This window comes from Pseudonaja textilis, chromosome 6, assembly GCF_049901715.1.
Source record: "Pseudonaja textilis isolate UNSWEBS1 chromosome 6, rPseTex1.2, whole genome shotgun sequence".
Lineage (NCBI taxonomy): Eukaryota > Metazoa > Chordata > Lepidosauria > Squamata > Elapidae > Pseudonaja > Pseudonaja textilis.
The window spans coordinates 20,165,801-20,182,683 of NC_141995.1; the positions used below are offsets into that span (position 1 = coordinate 20,165,801).

Sequence of the window (16,883 nt, forward strand, 5' to 3'; positions counted from 1 at the left end):
TAGAGATAACAGAAACTCATCCATTTCAACCATAATCAAATTCCTACAATAATATTTAATATACTGTAGAGCAGGGCTCTCCAACCTTGGCAACTTTAAGACTTATGGACTTCAACTCTCAGAATTCCTCAGCTTTGCTGGCTGAGGAATTCTGGGGGTTGAAATCCACAAGTTGCCAAGTTTGGAAATTCCTGCTGTAGAGAATACTAATGTTGATAGTACAGAAATCAAAATCAACTGTTTATTGCTGATGTTCTGCTTAATGCTGATGACCTCAAGATGTTTCCCCAATAGAATTAGACTATTTAAATCTGATTAATATGTAGAGATTCCAACACGAACCATTATTGCTTCTGTTTTCAGAGGTTTTTTGGAAACCTGGTGAAGCCCATTGCAAGTGAACTGAAATGGGAGACTGATGAGGACCATATCAAGAGGTGAAGCATTTGTTTCAACTGCCTTATATGCAAACTTGCTTTGGAGCATTGTATGTTGTGTATTATCTTTCAAATGACCCTTAGATGTCCCGCTCCACTGATGTTTATCAGCCCTTCCTTTATTTGTAGGATCAAAGTTACAGACAAATGAAATCTTGTTCATAATGAGATTTAATCATCTTATTTATGTTAGAGGAAGACAGCCACCCTTGTTAGTTGTTAAACAGACAAAAAAAACCCTAAACAGCTGTACTAATCAGCTTTTTAATCTGCATTTGCATGAGACAGAGAGAAAGAATGTGAGTTGGGGGAAGGTTTAAAGATAGTCTTAAAGCTTAGTGCTTCCAGATAAGGAGTACTATGTTTTTAAAATATGAGACATTACCCTGTCCTGTTTGGACACTGTTTCTTTCATTGATAATTTCCTTGTGTTGTCTAGTCTTGCTTCCACATCTTTTCACTGTAAAAAGAGTGTAGCACAATTGGAGTAACTGTACCATTCTCTTTGACTGATAGTTCTATCAGCCTTCCCCCAATTTCATCATCAACATTGACCCAAAACCTGTCTCCCATAGTGTTTGATCCACCCTAGGACAATATGATAGGGCATGCAATAATCTAACATTTCTCTTGAAGGAATATGATGCAATAATCAAATCAGTATCCTCCAGTGTCAAAAGTTCCTTTATGTGGTAAACATTTTGTTCATTTTCCAAAGTATCTGCATGATCAGATGAATCACACAGCAAATATTGGATTGTTTTCAAGCTTTCCATTGACAGCATAGCGTATGTCTATTGACTTCTGCTCCCATTTCTTTCTCGTCTTGACCTTCATATGCCTAGCAAGAGATCTGTAACTGGGATCTGGCTTTTTGTTTACTTGAATAGTAGAACTCTCACTATGAGCTTGCTTTATTCAGGTCCTAGACTGTATAAGCTGGTTTATTTACAGGTAGTTCTTGACTTACAACAGTTCCTTTAGTGACTGTTCAAAGTTACAACAGCACTGAAAAAAGAGACTTGGGAGCATTTTTCAAACTTATAACCTTGCAGCATCTTCAGGGTCAGATGATTTACATTTGGATGATTGACAACTGACTCATATTTATGACAGTTGCAGTGTCCTGGGATCTCCTTTTGAGACCTTCTGACAAGCAAAGCCCATGGGGAAGCCAGATTCACTTAACAACCATGTTACTAACTTAACAACTGCAGCGATTCACTTAACAGACATGGCAGGAAAAGTCATAAAATGGGGCAAAGCTCACAACAAATTTCTCAGCTACATGAATGTTGGGCTCAGTTGTGGTGGTCAGTCAAGAGCTGCCTGTATATATAATCTAATTTGAATATACCTTCCCTTTAGAACTCCTGTAGAACAAATAATTAGCTTGAATGCCCGAAAAAAAGCTTCTCTAAGTACTGTATAAAATAACTAGAGCAGGGGTGTCAAACTTGATTTCATTGAGGGCTCTGTGAGGGTCGTGTTTGACCTTGAGGGGCTGGGGTGGGCGTGGCCAGGGTGGGCGTGGCCAGCTTGATGTCACTCATGTCAGCGGTGCCTGTGGTGGCCGAAGAACTCTGCCAGTGAAAACGGGCTCCCAATCTCTGTTTTTGACTGGGATGGTCTCCTGCAACCCCTGCCAGTGAAAACAGAGGTTCTCCCAAGTTCTATTTTTTGCTGGCAGAGGGCTGCAGAAAGCCGTCCCAGCCAAAAACGGAGATTGGGAGCCCGTTTTCGCTGGCAGAGGCATTGCTGGCCAGTCCTTTGCTGTTTCCAGGGCAGCCCCACGGGCCAGATCTAAGCACCCCTTAGGCCAGAGGTCTCCAAACATATCAACTTTAAGATTTGTGGACTTCAACTCCCAGAATTCTGGGAGTTGAAGTCCACAAGTCTTACAGTTGCCAAGTTTGGGGACCCCTGCCTTAGGCCTTGAGTTTGACTCCCCTGATCTAGAGGAACAAAGACTATGGGGGGGGGGGTTTCCACCCTCATACAACAGTTCCTATCTTATACTCTACCCCTGCTTTTCAGACCCTATTTCTCATTTTTAGAAATGGATTGCCATGTGTCCTATATAATACTGCTGTTTGAGGGTTGAATGTGTGTAGATTTAATATATTTTCGTATATATAATTTAATACTGCGGAAAAAACAATTACTACCAATGTGTCTCCAATTGAGTACCTATATACTGCACGAGTCAAAAAGAGGGCTGTGAAAATATTTACAGACCCCTCACATCCCGGACATAAACTGTTTCAACTTCTTCCCTCAAAACTATGCTATAGAGCACTGCACACAGAACAACTAGTCACAAGGACAGTTTTTTCCTGAAAGCCATCACTCTGCTAAACAAATAATTCCCTCAACACTGTCCAACTATTATAGTCTGCACTACTATTACTGTTAATCTTCTCATCACTCCTTATCACTCATCCCCTCCCATTTGTGGCTGTATGACTAACTTTGTCGCTTGTATCCTTACAGTTTATATTGACTGTTTCCTAGTATGATTTGATTGCTTATTGTACCCTATGACTATCATTAAGTGTTGTACTTGATGATTCTTGATTCTTGACAAATGTATCTTTCCTTTTATGTACACTGAGAGCATTTGCACCAAGACAAATTCCTTGTGTGTCCAATCACACTTGGCCAATAAAGAATTCTACTCTATTCTATACATAAACTATAGCATATTTCAAGCAAATAAAACATAGTTTTCCTTTGTCCTTTTCTCCAGCCTCCTTCGTACAACTGTTTTGGAATTTGCATGCAATATGGATGACCCAGAAGCTTTGGGAAATGCCTCTTCAAAGTTTAAGATTTGGATGACTGGATCAAGGTGACTATTCATACTTACAGAATGTGCAGATGCAGATGGTGTCCCTAAGCAAAGTGGCATGGAAGATAGGCCTCTTTCACTAACAGTATCATTCTCTTCTATGTTAGACTAGATGTAAATATCCGTCTCCTGGTGTACCGTTTTGGGATGCAGCAATCAGGTGATGAGCAAGCCTGGAATTATATGTTTCAGAAGTACACAACCGCAACATTAGCTCAAGAAAAGGAGAAACTTCTCTATGGCCTGGCATCAGTGAAAAACATCACTCTGCTGAACAGGTTTATTTAAATTATCTTTAACTTTCTATATTAGAAGTATTCATTTGCTGTTCTTAAACCCTGGTTCTCAAAACAACAACAAAAAGATTGGGGGAGGAACACGAAGCAGAGATTCTGAGCATTCTTAGTAGGCATAAAAGTTTAGCAAGAAGAAAGTGATTCTTAAAAGAATCCATGATTAATTTCCCAATAGATATAATGCAAACATCCTTTTACCAATGTTTTTACACTGGGGGCATGGGTTATGGTTTCATATACACAGGGTTGCCTAAAGCAGTAGTTTTGAACTACTGTGTTTTGTTGCCTGTGAACTAAGTTCCATGAAATTGATCAGGGGATTCTTTAATCAACAAGCACCATAAGCACATAATCTTGCAAACTGGAACTGAAAGAGCATGCTAGCTGTCAGCCGTGGAAGCCATATTTCATTTGGAAGCTTTGAGGTTGCCACATTTAGCGCCTGGGAATTTGGCAGGGGGGAATTTCATAGAGAATAGAAGATTAGACTCAACAACATTCTTTCTCAGAAGTCAAGGACATGTTATCCTGCACCTGGAGAGGAGTGCCTGGAGGAATGTCTCCAGTTGGGACGACGTTTGATTGAGCCATATGAGGGACTGGTGGGTGGAGGGGATGGATCTTTGAATTTCTTTTTGGAAGGGAAAACTGGGAAATCTCAGATTTGGGTTTTCCCAGATATGCCGATATAACAACTCTAATAAAACGGAACTTTGAGGAAATGCTTGTCTCAGAGTTTAGTGGGTTGGAGTTCATTTGTTGGAATGCTGATACTGTTTTGTGACAAAAGTCACAAGTGAATTAAGACAGTACCTGAATCATAGCCAATGCAATATTTAATTCAGAAATCTATCAGGGAGGTCTAGTCTAAAGCTTCTATCCTAGTCAACATGCTCCTTTCATCTTTCTTGACTGATGTCTGGAAGAATTCTGAAGTTTGTTTGTTTTAAGTTTCTTACTTCATGTAAATGAGGTTGAGAAAAGCAGTTTAAATCTCATTTTCTATGCAATCCTAATGAACTGCTAATCATTAGATGTAATTGCTTGTTGGTTTCTAGATTCTTAAATTGCATCAAGAATACAACTCTTATAAGAAGTCAAGATGTGTTCACTGTCTTGAGATACATCTCCTTTAATAGTTATGGCAAAACCATGGCTTGGGATTGGGTACGGCTCAACTGGGAATATTTGGTCAAACGGTAAGTACTGTTCACTCTCTTTTGGAATCCACCTTGATTTTGATTGGGAAAAAAAACCCTAAACAGAAGGATATCAGATTTTAACACCTCCATGTGCCATCAAAGCTGGAAGATAAATTCCCTCCATTTTATTGTTTTCTGTTTTATGAAAACAGCACACCTTTATGTTGTTATTGGCACAAATAATGTTTATACAGAACTTTCTCAAGACGTTTGGTGCCTCTTCTCACATCACATAATTAAGAAACAATGTAGATCAGAAATCTCCAAACTTGGCAACTTTAAGACTTGTGGACGTCAACTCACATAGCTGGCTGGAGAATTCTGGAAGTTGAAGTCCACAAGTCTTAAAGTTGCCAAGTTTGGGGACCCCGATGTAGATGAAGCTGAAAGGGTATTGAATCTCCAAGGCCTGATATTTGTGGTGACCCATGCTGGAACAGAAAACTGAAGAAGTCCAGAGGTCATATGTCCCCTATTCACATTCTGGGTTTAAAAAAATGTGCTTATATCTATGATTGGAATAGCCTCTGGACTCTCCTACTCTGATAGTCTATGGAAATGTAAAAGGTGAATTAAAACAAAGGACAGAAAAGGTCAATCAAAGCAGGAACAAGCCAGAGTATTTTCTCTTGTGGCAGCAAATCGTTGGACGAAATTGTTGGCTGCATCCCAGGTTCTAGCTTGAAGGAGACTCTTCCATTGCTCATATGGAAATACGATGCCCCTGCCAATCATATATTTTCTTCAATTTTGAGGCTGGACACAAGGTCTTCTGGAATGCCCTGCAGTAGGTTATGGAACTCAAGGGAGGCTTGTTTAATAGCAGGTTCTGTCCAATCAACTCAAAGAGTAAGCATGACATTATTTTGCTTAGAGATTGCTCTGGGGAAGGGAGCAATTTCGATTTCCTACATAGCCATGAACACGGCAATGGGAAATTAACGTGTCTACTTCCTGCAGTATAGAGGATCCCAATTAGGTTTAGTCCCTGAAGTGGCCATTAAGCTGAGAGACAATGATGATTCTGTTTCCACTAAGTGTTTTGTCTTGAAAACCAATATGTAGTAGCCATCACATTTTGCCTACATAAATAAGGATGTATAAAGAGTCGTGGTGGCTCAGTGGTTAGAATGCAGTATTGCAGGTTAATTTTGCCAAATGCCAGCAGTTCAATTTCAACTGTCTCAAGCTTGATTCCATCCTTCCAAGGTCAGATAAAATGAGGACCCAGATTGTTGGGGGCAATATGCTGACTCTGTAAACCACTTAGAGAGGGCTGTAAAGCATTATGAAGCATATACATAAGTCTAAGTGCTATGGCTATTGCCAAATATGAATATGTTCTTTTTCACAGATACACTCTTAATGATAGAAATCTTGGCCGTCTAATATCAAGAATATCAGGGACATTTAACACAGAGCTCCAGCTTTGGCAGGTAAGACACAATGTAGTTATCTACTGCTCAGCTGTCCAATTTTCTAGATATGAAAAATGCCAAGGTGCTATTTCCCATTCCTCTTCTAGATGCATCTATTTAATAAGATGGATGTTGATAGAGAAGAGGGGTTTCTTGATTGTGGCACAGGCAACCCATAAAAGTTTGCTGAGTTCTGATGTTATAGTCTTCAGGGCCTGTGTATTCTCCTGACACTTCAAAATAAAATTGGGCAGGTATATAAGCGTTAACTAGAATGAAAAAACCAGAACAAGAACTTGGTAATGGAAATCTAAAAGGAATATTGCTCCTATCATTTTTTTGATGGCAAACAAAATACTGAAATACATACAGCAGCACTTTTCAGCTCATAGCTAGCACAGAAGGCCACTGTTTCCCCAAAGGACTGCCTGAGCCATAGAAGCCAATCAACTCCAACTCCCCACCTCCACCAAACATAACAAAGTAAAATAAAACAATAACAAATCAAGGGAAAAATGTAATATCCAGCCACAAGCTTTCAAGTCTGTTGCAACCCTCAAAAGTTAATAAAAAAGAAAAAAGAAAGAATTTGTAGTCCTTGCTGGCAATAAAGTTTCCTAATCCATCCTAAATGTATTTATTTGCAGGACTTATATGGCCACCTAGCTCATGTGCAACTTTTGTTTGTTTTCCCCATTTGTCAGAGAGGGTCTTGTTCTTTTCCACTCTTTCTAGTTCTCCTGTAAATAGTCTCTATGAAAGTTGTATGACTCAGTTTAAGGTTGGAAGCAATTTAGAATGAAATCGTACATGGAAACAAAATTTGGACTTGTACATACCGCAGTACTAGCACAATCCAAACCAAGCAACTCATTAGCTGTTCTTAAGAAAGAAAAGAAATATGGGAAGTTATAACCAAGAATGCTCACAGAATACATAGTTAGTCCTTCCCTAATAATGTCACATGAAATGTGTCACCAATGATCTAAACTGGAATAGTCTGTGAATAGTCTATCTGCTCTGAAACATTTCCTGGTTGAGAAATATTATCCTTTTTTTTAAAGTAGGAATGTTAGCAACTAAGTAACTCCTTTTTTAAAAAAAAATCAGAACAAAATATAATTTGTAGAAAAGCTAGACCACTACAAGGGGATGAGTCCTGCCAAATTTAGAAATCAATTTCAAAAAGACTTTTAAGTTTTGCTACTTTAAAATAAAGTTTTAAGTTGTATAAGATCCTTGTTATAGGGGAGAGTGATATTGCAGGAAAATGGCACTTCCATGAAGAATATCTTTGGACAATTTAAAACAGCCAGATAGCAGAGGAGTTAATGATGGTAACATCTGATAATGCACACCTTTTGCATCTGATGTTCAAAATCATCAGTATCTAAAAGATTGGCTCATTGGTCTTTTCCTATCAGCTAGTTAAGACAACACATCAAACGTTGTCAAACAATGTGTAAGGGTGAAAGTCTAGTAAAAATCAGATGGTGTGAATGATAAAACAGAAGCTGTCTTTGGCTTCAAGAATTCTTCAGATTTCTGCTGATAGGATGACATGAGTCACTTGAACCAGAATGATTGGAAGGGTGACTTTGAGTTGAGGCTATAGATATTGGTCACTAAATTCGGTCTCCTCCTTCTCCCCACCTTGGTATTTCTTTCAACCAGTAAATTTTACCTCTAAATTGTTTGCTCTATGTCATGTAAATTATAATCTATTTTGAATTACTCTGATCTACTTCAGAATTCATGTTCCATTCCAAACCCAATGCATAGTGTTAAACTAGATGCATAACAACCCAACCAGGTATAACCAAGCTCAAAGCCTATTTACAAAATATATTTGATAATTAAGTATTGACTTGTAGATCTATGAAAAATTCTGCAAACTGGAGATACACGAAACTGTTTGATCTGTCAAACAATGAGAAACCAGTTCTATCTCTGTCATTAATATTTGCACATGTTTTATCTCCTTAAGATGGAAAATTTCTTTGAGAGATACCCTGATGCTGGAGCAGGAGAAGCATCAAGAAAACAAGCTTTGGAAACTACAAAGAGCAACATTGAATGGCTAAAACAATACCGAGATGACATAGCAACCTGGCTTGAAAATGCAAAGTAGCCGAACTTTATATAATTATGTCTTAGTCCTAATGAAAATTCTTAGGATTTTTTTTTAAATCTCACCAACATGGTAATTTTCAGAAATACTACATTTAGATTTTGACAGATCTGGCAACTTTGAAATAACTTAATTTATTGAAATATATATTGAAAATAGCTAGCTAGTCATTCTTAAATGTTCCTATAAATGTTTCTAATCTCTAATCTTCATTTGTTCACATTTTAATCGAACAAAATGTAAAATTATCATTTGCACAAATTATAGGATCTCCATTACCTTTACCAGTATTACTGCTGTTTGTACTTAACTACATATTGGCCACTCTGAAAAAGAATATTTTATACAGAAATATTTATTATTCCATGTGTTCAGGAGGCCCTTCCAAATAAAACTTCATAGAATCCATTCCAAAGGGAGGGATTTGCCTCTATTCAGGAAAAAAAACCCTAGATAATATGTATATATTCTGTTAGAAAATAAAAGCACAATCCAACGTTGCAGGGAGGACAGGAGAAAATTTTGAGAGACCGACAGACTAAAGTTATTATTCTAAAGTGACTGAGAAACCCAGAGCTTTGATAAAGATTATATCTATGGCAGGAGGAAAATGCATATTCAGAAAGTTCAGGTAAAGAATCTTTGGCAGCAGGCCTGATCTAAGAAGTCTCAACTTGAACCCTGAAAAGCTGTTATCACTCAAAAGAGAAGTGTTTGGCCTTGTCCTACAGCATCGGCCTCTATTTTTTTTTTTTTAATGTCCAGCTCTCACCTCCATATTATCATAATCTTATAGGCAAACACTAAGATCTCTCACACATTTGGACAATCTTGAATAGTTTCAGCCATTTGATTGTGGATTTTAACAATGAAAAAGGCTATGATAAAATGTTATAAACAAATAATTTAATCTTTCTGAAATGGGCACGATATAAAGTAGCTGAGCACAGCTGAGAAAAACAGCTAGAAATTAATTAGCCCAAAATCAAGGCACATGTCTGACACCAAACAGTCATCCAGCAGAGCAAATTAAGACCTTGAAATATCTGGATATTGTTTTCCATGGGACAGGCAACCATAAATCCCATGCCTGCTTTAAGTCCCATTATGTCAACTTAAATGTACACAAACAGCATCAACTTTACAGTCTTTCCACTTCTCCAAAGGAACTCAAATATATCTGCAGCAATTCAAGTTTTCTCAGCTAAGATCTGAGACCAGCGTCTCTTTGGAGTTCAGTTGGGCAACTACAGGTTATTTCTTTCTCTTGAAAGACTTCAATTCTAGCTTCTGAGATCTATTTCATTCCAAGTGGGGTATTTTGCCATGAAGCTGGCCTACTTAAAATAGAAAACTTGTGGGTCAAACTTGCTTTCCCCCACCGATTTGGCCCCTTTAATCATGACTTTCACTTTTTCTGGTGCCAGGCAATACTTACTCAATTGCAGTCCTATGGCTTGACCTGGGCAACTTTCACCCCAAAAGGCCGTGAACATGCATTAGCCAATCTTAAACAATGGGCCATTGAATCAGAACTGCAATCAGATTCATCGGTTCTACACGGAAAAATATTTTTGACCTACAATATTCTGCATATTTTCTCTGACCAGTTAGATACCTAAGCTTCATAATGGTTCCAAAATTTAGAAAGGCTTATCCTTGATTAAATGTAATGCCCTTCTCTTAAGACCTATTACTGAAGAAAGATCTAAAGCATCCTTTTGTGTCCATGAGGTGGAAGAATAATTGAGGCAATGGAACATGTTATTTTATATTGTCCTCTCTATGCAGGAATTATTTCCATTCTTCACTAAACACCCTGGTTGTTCTATCATTCTTAAGTTGTTTCTACCTGATCAATCTGATTTTACTTCACTGACCACAGCCAAGAATTGCTCTATAGCCATGATGGCGAACCTATGGCACGAGTGCCACAGGTGGCACGCAGAGCCCTCTCTGCAAGCACTCGAGCCATCGCCACAGCTTAGCTCCAGCATGTATGCGTGCGCACCTCCCACTGGCCAACTGATTTTCAGGTCTCTGCTGTGCATGCACGGGTTGTGGGTTGCATGAGGGAGATCCCTCCCGTGCCCCAGTTTTACTCCAAGGAGGCCTACTAGACCCAAAGCCAGGCAAGGGGGGGGGGTCACACATGCATGCATGGGGGGAGTTGCATGCGCATTATGGGTGCACTGCATTATGGATGCAAGCATGCGCGCATGATGTCACGTGCACACTTTTGGCACACGACAACAAAAAGGTTAGCCATCACTGCTCTATAGTTTGTACAGTACACTGTAATTATCTCCTCTCTTCTTTTGAATATTTTAGAATGTTATGCCTTCCTCTTTTACTTTAAGTTTGATTTTTTTTGTTTTATTCGCTGTTCTGTGACATTGATTGATAATAAATATTGATTGATAATTTAATCAGAAGTTTTTATGCTTTTATATAAGTAAGGTAATACAGCTGAGGGTTGTATTTCCAATCCCTGAAATAATCAGTTGTGTAGCAAAACTATCAGCCTCACAAGACAGATCAGACCAGAAAAAAAACAGCTACACAAGAAGATTAGAATTATACTTCATTGAGTAAGATTTTGTAACAGATGAAATAAAAAAAGGTACGATTTTACAGTAAAGGCCCATCATATTTAATAACAGAAGCCTGATTGTTCCTGAACTCCCTTCCTCCTTATGGCCAACGAATTGGGGAGAAGCTTTCCTGCGTTGCTTCCAAATATCACCTTGCTTTCCAAGACTTAAATCATGTTTCAGCCCCCTTTGCTCGTGTATCAGTTCTTGCATATTTCTGTCAAAGTCATCTCTGTTAGTCTACTTAAGTAGAGTATTCTGAATCATTGTAATGTAGTTTGTTGTCTGCAGATGTAGGAGGATAATCTGGCCACACACACACACACACACACATACACACAAATCTCAAAATTTGTTTATCTCTTCTAAATAGAGTTTTAGGTTGTACAGCTAAGTTTTTCCATTCTATTCATTACATCACACTGAATCATGGAAAAAAGATGGGTTTAATCGCCTGCAGTGGTTCATTTTGCATGGCTTCAAGTGCTCACTGGTACCTAGAATCAATATGGGGAATATGTAGGCATGAATACGTCTGCAAATTTGAACTTGCTCAGTTTATTAGTTACCCAGTTTTAAATTTAATTCATCTTATGTTTTCATTTTGTTTGCAAATTCTCTGTAAAAACCTGCCTCAAATTTTATACAGTTTTGGCAATTATTCTTCTAAGATACATAATTTTGTGTGCACTTTTTCTGCAATATAGAGATAAATACAATCTTCACAAATCCAGGAGCATGCATTTTTGTAATTTTAATAAGCATCCATACTATTGCATATATTTCTGCCCTAGGCTCGTATTTTGTATACATGTTTTTGCTTTGGGAAATTACAATTTCAAAAACCTGAGAATATCAAAATGTATTTTGATAAATATTTAAATGTAGACATAACACAAAGAAAAATTGTATTTATTCCTACTTTTTATTCCACACTTGCTGAAAGAACAAACATATTAAGTAGTTCTAATATTACAAATCAAAATAGTAAATTATATTCATACCATTGCAAGTATGCAAGCTTACATTTTATCATTATGTATTAACAGCAGCCTCTATTGGTAAAGAAAGGTCATTGCAAAGAATTAACATTTTAAGCTGCTTTATTGTTTAATCCATAGGAACATTTGGCACATATTGGGGGACATGACATTCTTGATATTGTGGACCACACTTAAAAAATGAGCACAGTTCTGAAAAAAAAAAATATTAATGGCGTATATTGTGCATTTCAGTGTCACATGAAAAATACAATTTGATTTTTAATGTTGAAAGGAACCCTGGGTGCTACATAAAAGATTTTTTTTTTGTGGGGGGGAGGAAAATAGCCTTGAGATTATTACAAAGCCTTGTTTTAAATAAACATTGCCCAGCTATCTTTTATTCTTCACAGTATTATGGTATTTACTATAGTTTCATTTTGCTGTCCTAACTTTCATTTCAGAAGACTATTACCACAGGCTAATTTTATTTATTAGCATTTTCTCCCTGAGTAATAAAAACTGAAAACAATATACAATATAATCCAGTGTTTGCTGTTTAGAAGATTCAGCTTTCTTTTGTGATTGATTTTAAAATTTTCTATTATGGAGCCAATCTTTGACAAAGAGAGACAAAAACTATTTTGGGGTTTTTCAAGGTTCTGTAACAGAGATGGTATTCAGCAGGTTCTGACCAATCCTGGAGAACCAGTAGCGAAAATTTTGAGTAGTTCAGAGAACCAGCAAATCCCACTTCTGACTGGCCCTGCCCCCTCTATTCTCTGCCTCCTGAGTCCCAGCTGATAGGCTGGGTCTTCTTTTGTTGCCCTGCACAGGAGAATGGCGCTGGAAAGCAGGTTAGTGGGGTGGGGAGGGAATGGGATTTTGCAGTAACCTCCCCCAGGAGTAGGGTGGAAATGGAGATTTTACAGTATACTTTCCCTTCCAAGCCCACCAAGCCACACCCACCAAACCATGCCCACAGAACCGGTAGTAACATATTTTGACTCCCACCACTGTTCTGCAAAAATGTGATGCGTAGGTTCTATGAAAGACAAACTGTAATCACCCAAATGCAGCCAGTTTTCTGTCTCTGCAACTTTATTCCTGGATCAGATGTTCCATTTTTTTAAAAAAAACAAAACAAAACCTAACAGGTTCCAAAGCCTGAAAATGTTTGAAAACCCCTGGTCTAAATGTTGCAATGGAGCAGCTTTCTCAAAACATATATCAGCTCCCACACAAGGAGAGAGACAATTCTGGCCTCATTCAAGTCATATCACAAGGTCTAAAATTAAAAATAGGACGTTAGGTGTCCTTGTCCATTTTGGTGCTCATGAATTGTTGGCCAAACACACAACTTCCCCAGAAGGCACTTGCAGAGCAGAGTCAGAATTATAGCTCAATATATCTGCAGGACAGAAAGCTGAGAAAGGCAGTTAGAGGTCATCAGCCCTAGTGATAATGTCATCCAGCCATTGCTGTTCACTACACAATCTGAGTGCATGGATGTATAACTTCACAGAAGTAATTTGATGATACTAGAGAACAGTTGTATCAATAGCCTGCAATGCTAAATCTACTCCTGAAAAAAAGCTGCCTTTTTGTTTTCTTTTTCTACTTAGGATTCCTCCCCATAAGGCAACTATTCAGCATGTTGCTTAGACTAAGTTAATGGAAGACAGGTTGAGGCTGCCGACATTCTAATGGACCTCTTCACATGACCATCTTCCTTCCATAAATTAGATAAACTGCACCAAGTGATCCTTAATTTTGCTTTTCACCCAGCAACCATTCTGTCAAACTGCAACCAAAATAATACAGAATGGCCGGGGTGGGGAAGGGGGAGGAACTGTGTTAAACCCTCTTAAAAACATTAGCGTATGAGGGGGTCAAATTCACATCATCACAACATTGTCATATGATGTATCATGACTTTTGCCCCTTCACTAAACTGGGTGTGGACATGGCCAGCGTGTGACGCATCTGTCTCGTGAGCCAGGAGTTTGACAGCCCTGCTCTAGAAATTACTCCCAAAACATGTGGGGCTTTTGCAGCTTTGGGACACAGGCTGCCATTCCAGGGGGATTCCCCAAACTGTGGCTGGAAAAGGCAAGATGGTGTCTGTAGTGGTGTTATTCAAGTCCCACCTGTTTATCATGTGCAACACATACCCAAAACAGGTGGAGCTTGAACCACAACTGTGTGGCAATCATCCTGGGTTTTTTTAAGCCTAATCTATGACCATCCCTACACCCCTAGGCAGGGGTGGGCTGCTGGGCAGTGGTGGAGACCTTACTACCAGGTCTGTGGGCGTCGCTTGGTGGGCGTGGGAGGGGAAGGATACTGTAAAATCTCCAGTATTTGGAGATTGGTATTTGGTGGTTCTCCGAACTACTCAAAATTTCTGCTACCGGTTCTCCACAACTGGTCAGAACCTGCTGAATTCGACCTCTGCTGCTGAGGGATTGAAGGGGGTCTGGAGAACCCCTAGCTAAGATTCTGTGCAGTTCGGAGACCCACCAAATCCCACTCCTGGCTGGCCCCGCCCACCCCACCCTGCTCCTCCCAGGAGTCCCCATGTGGCCCATTTTCTATGCAGGTAAGTGCAGAGCTCGCCTGGAGGTTTGGGGAGGGTGAAAAAATGGTCTCTCAAAGTTCGGGAAGGCTGGAAATGGCCCTGTTTCCAGCTTCCAGAGAGTCTCTGGAGCCTGGAAGACTGTTTTCGCCCTGAGGAGAGCCCGGGGAGGGCAAAAACGCCCCCTGTCATGGTGCAGGAGGCTGAATAGGCCATGCCCACCATGACTATGCTCACCCAACAACCGGCAGATAACCTTTTGCTAAATTTTTTGAAGCCCACCCCTGCCCCTAGGGTACTATATTTGGGCTGCAAAGTTCCTGCCAGTCAGTAAATATTTGTTTACTGTATCTCTTTGCTGCCATCTGGTGCCCACCTGAATCTTTTATAGATAAGAACTGGTATCTCAATAGAAACAATGAATAATATTCCACTCCTAAGGATTGTAATGTTGACATGTACTCTAGGGGCTTTGAAAGAAATGATGAATTGAAGCGCTTGCAAATGTTAACGGCAATGAAACACATAGAGTTTTCCACTAAATGGTCTAGGATACAATACTGTTCATGCAGTTATTATATCTGATGCAAGAAATAAAGAGGCAAAAAATGGCCTTTTCTAGATGTTAAAAGTAATTCCTTCCAACACGAATAGCAGCAAGAAAGACAAATGCTTTACAAATATAATAATGCTGGATAATCGTGTAATTTGTCTTCAAAGATATCAAATGATTTTTACCAGTTCTTCAGATGTAGCTTAAAAAAAAAATAGGAAAAAAAGCCTTAAGCAACAGAGCTAGGATGTCTCTTAATTAAAAAAGAAAAGGAAAAAAAAACTACAGTTGAACTTGTTTAATGAAAAATGCCCTAAAGATTCTCTGATTCATGTAATGATTTTTTTTACTTCAACCAATAGCCAATTAAACCATTTAATATAATTAAAGCAACTCATGAAAATTTTCTTGCAAAACCAAATAATACATTGTGTGTGTGTGTGTGTGTATAACCCTAACCCTAACCCTACACAGGAGGCTAATGGAAAAGAAAGCAAAACACAAACGACCCAGGAGATTACAATGCAGGACCCAGGATACCACAATAAAAGAACTCGCAAGCCCATCACACAACCCATTACCCAAGCCGTTAAAACATGAGAGGCTAATGGAAAAAAGATCACTACAAAACAAACGACCCAGGAGATTACAGCACAAGATCCAGGATATTTCCACAACAAAACTCACAAGGCCATCACACAGCCCATTTTACCAACATCAACTCCATCAACCAATCAAGAGGCAGCAGCACAGCCAACCAGCCCAGCACACCAGCCCCCACCACCAGTATTTATAGAGAGACGGCAGCTCCGATCACACACTGCTTGCACTGGCACGAAGCCGAAAGCACCAACCTGAGACATATATACATATACATATGCATATGCATATGTGTATACGTACACACACACACACACACACACACACACACACACACACACACACACACACACACATATATATATATATAAGTGACCCAAATGACAAAGAAGGAGAACAATAGTAGCATGTGAATATCATAATTCTCTCAGAGGTGCCTATGGTAAAGACCACTATAACTGTGAAACTTCAAAGATAATCTTCAATTTGACAAAAGTTCAAATGATGCACCATCTGCAAAGCAATATATATTCCAAGGTTCTAAGAGATGAAAGCCACCAGTTTGCCTCATCTACCTCTGCTTCATGGTTTCAGCAGGTTTGGGGAGATGGTTCATATTTGTGTCAAAGTGGTCTAGCATGATGCACCCCAGATGTGCACCCAAGAATTACCAGTCTCTTTGGAATTGGTAAAGAGGCAAACAGCATGCCTTTTGTAGTAAGGAGAAGTGAGTGGTCAGGAGGAAGCAAGCTGGAAATCTTCTGCAACATTAGCCAAAGGGAGAAGACAAATAATCCATGCAAACACCGTTCATCTCTTTCTTTGGTAAGCTTTGCAGAGCAAGGCTTACTCCAGACTTCTCTCCAATAGCTTCATGCATGGAAGTTGGATGATTTCAGGGCATATTGTGGGCCACCCCAAAGTTAGCAAACCTGGAAGTACTTGAACCAGCCCTGAAAGAAAAGGTTCAGGCAAAGTATCTCCTGTAGCATTGGCCTGAAGGGTGTTCAGGGCCACTGAATATATTGAGTCAAATCAGATAGGCCCTTACTTTAAACCAGAAGCCTCCAACCTTGGCTACTTTACAACTTGTGGACTTCAACTCCCAGAATTCCTCAGTCATCGTATATGGAATTCTGAGGAATTCTGGGAGTTGAAGTCCACAAGTTGTAAAGTTGCTAAGGTTGGAGGTCCCTACTTTAAACAATGTGAATAGTGTCACTACACTTCATTCCATAGACTC

General features: G+C 39.2%; 1 protein-coding gene across 1 annotated transcript in view; it reads left to right on the top strand.

Moving 5' to 3' along the window:
• Nucleotides 1-10,764, top strand: part of ENPEP (glutamyl aminopeptidase) — a 47,074-nt gene extending 36,310 nt beyond the window's left edge. Inside the window, exons 15-20 of the mRNA XM_026698213.2 lie at nucleotides 364-437; nucleotides 3,187-3,288; nucleotides 3,396-3,566; nucleotides 4,643-4,783; nucleotides 6,141-6,222; nucleotides 8,192-10,764. Coding sequence (XP_026553998.1) covers nucleotides 364-437; nucleotides 3,187-3,288; nucleotides 3,396-3,566; nucleotides 4,643-4,783; nucleotides 6,141-6,222; nucleotides 8,192-8,335 — 714 coding nt within the window. The 3' untranslated portion in view covers nucleotides 8,336-10,764. The remainder of the gene's footprint in view (nucleotides 1-363; nucleotides 438-3,186; nucleotides 3,289-3,395; nucleotides 3,567-4,642; nucleotides 4,784-6,140; nucleotides 6,223-8,191) is intronic.
• The last annotated feature ends 6,119 nt before the right edge of the window (nucleotides 10,765-16,883 follow it).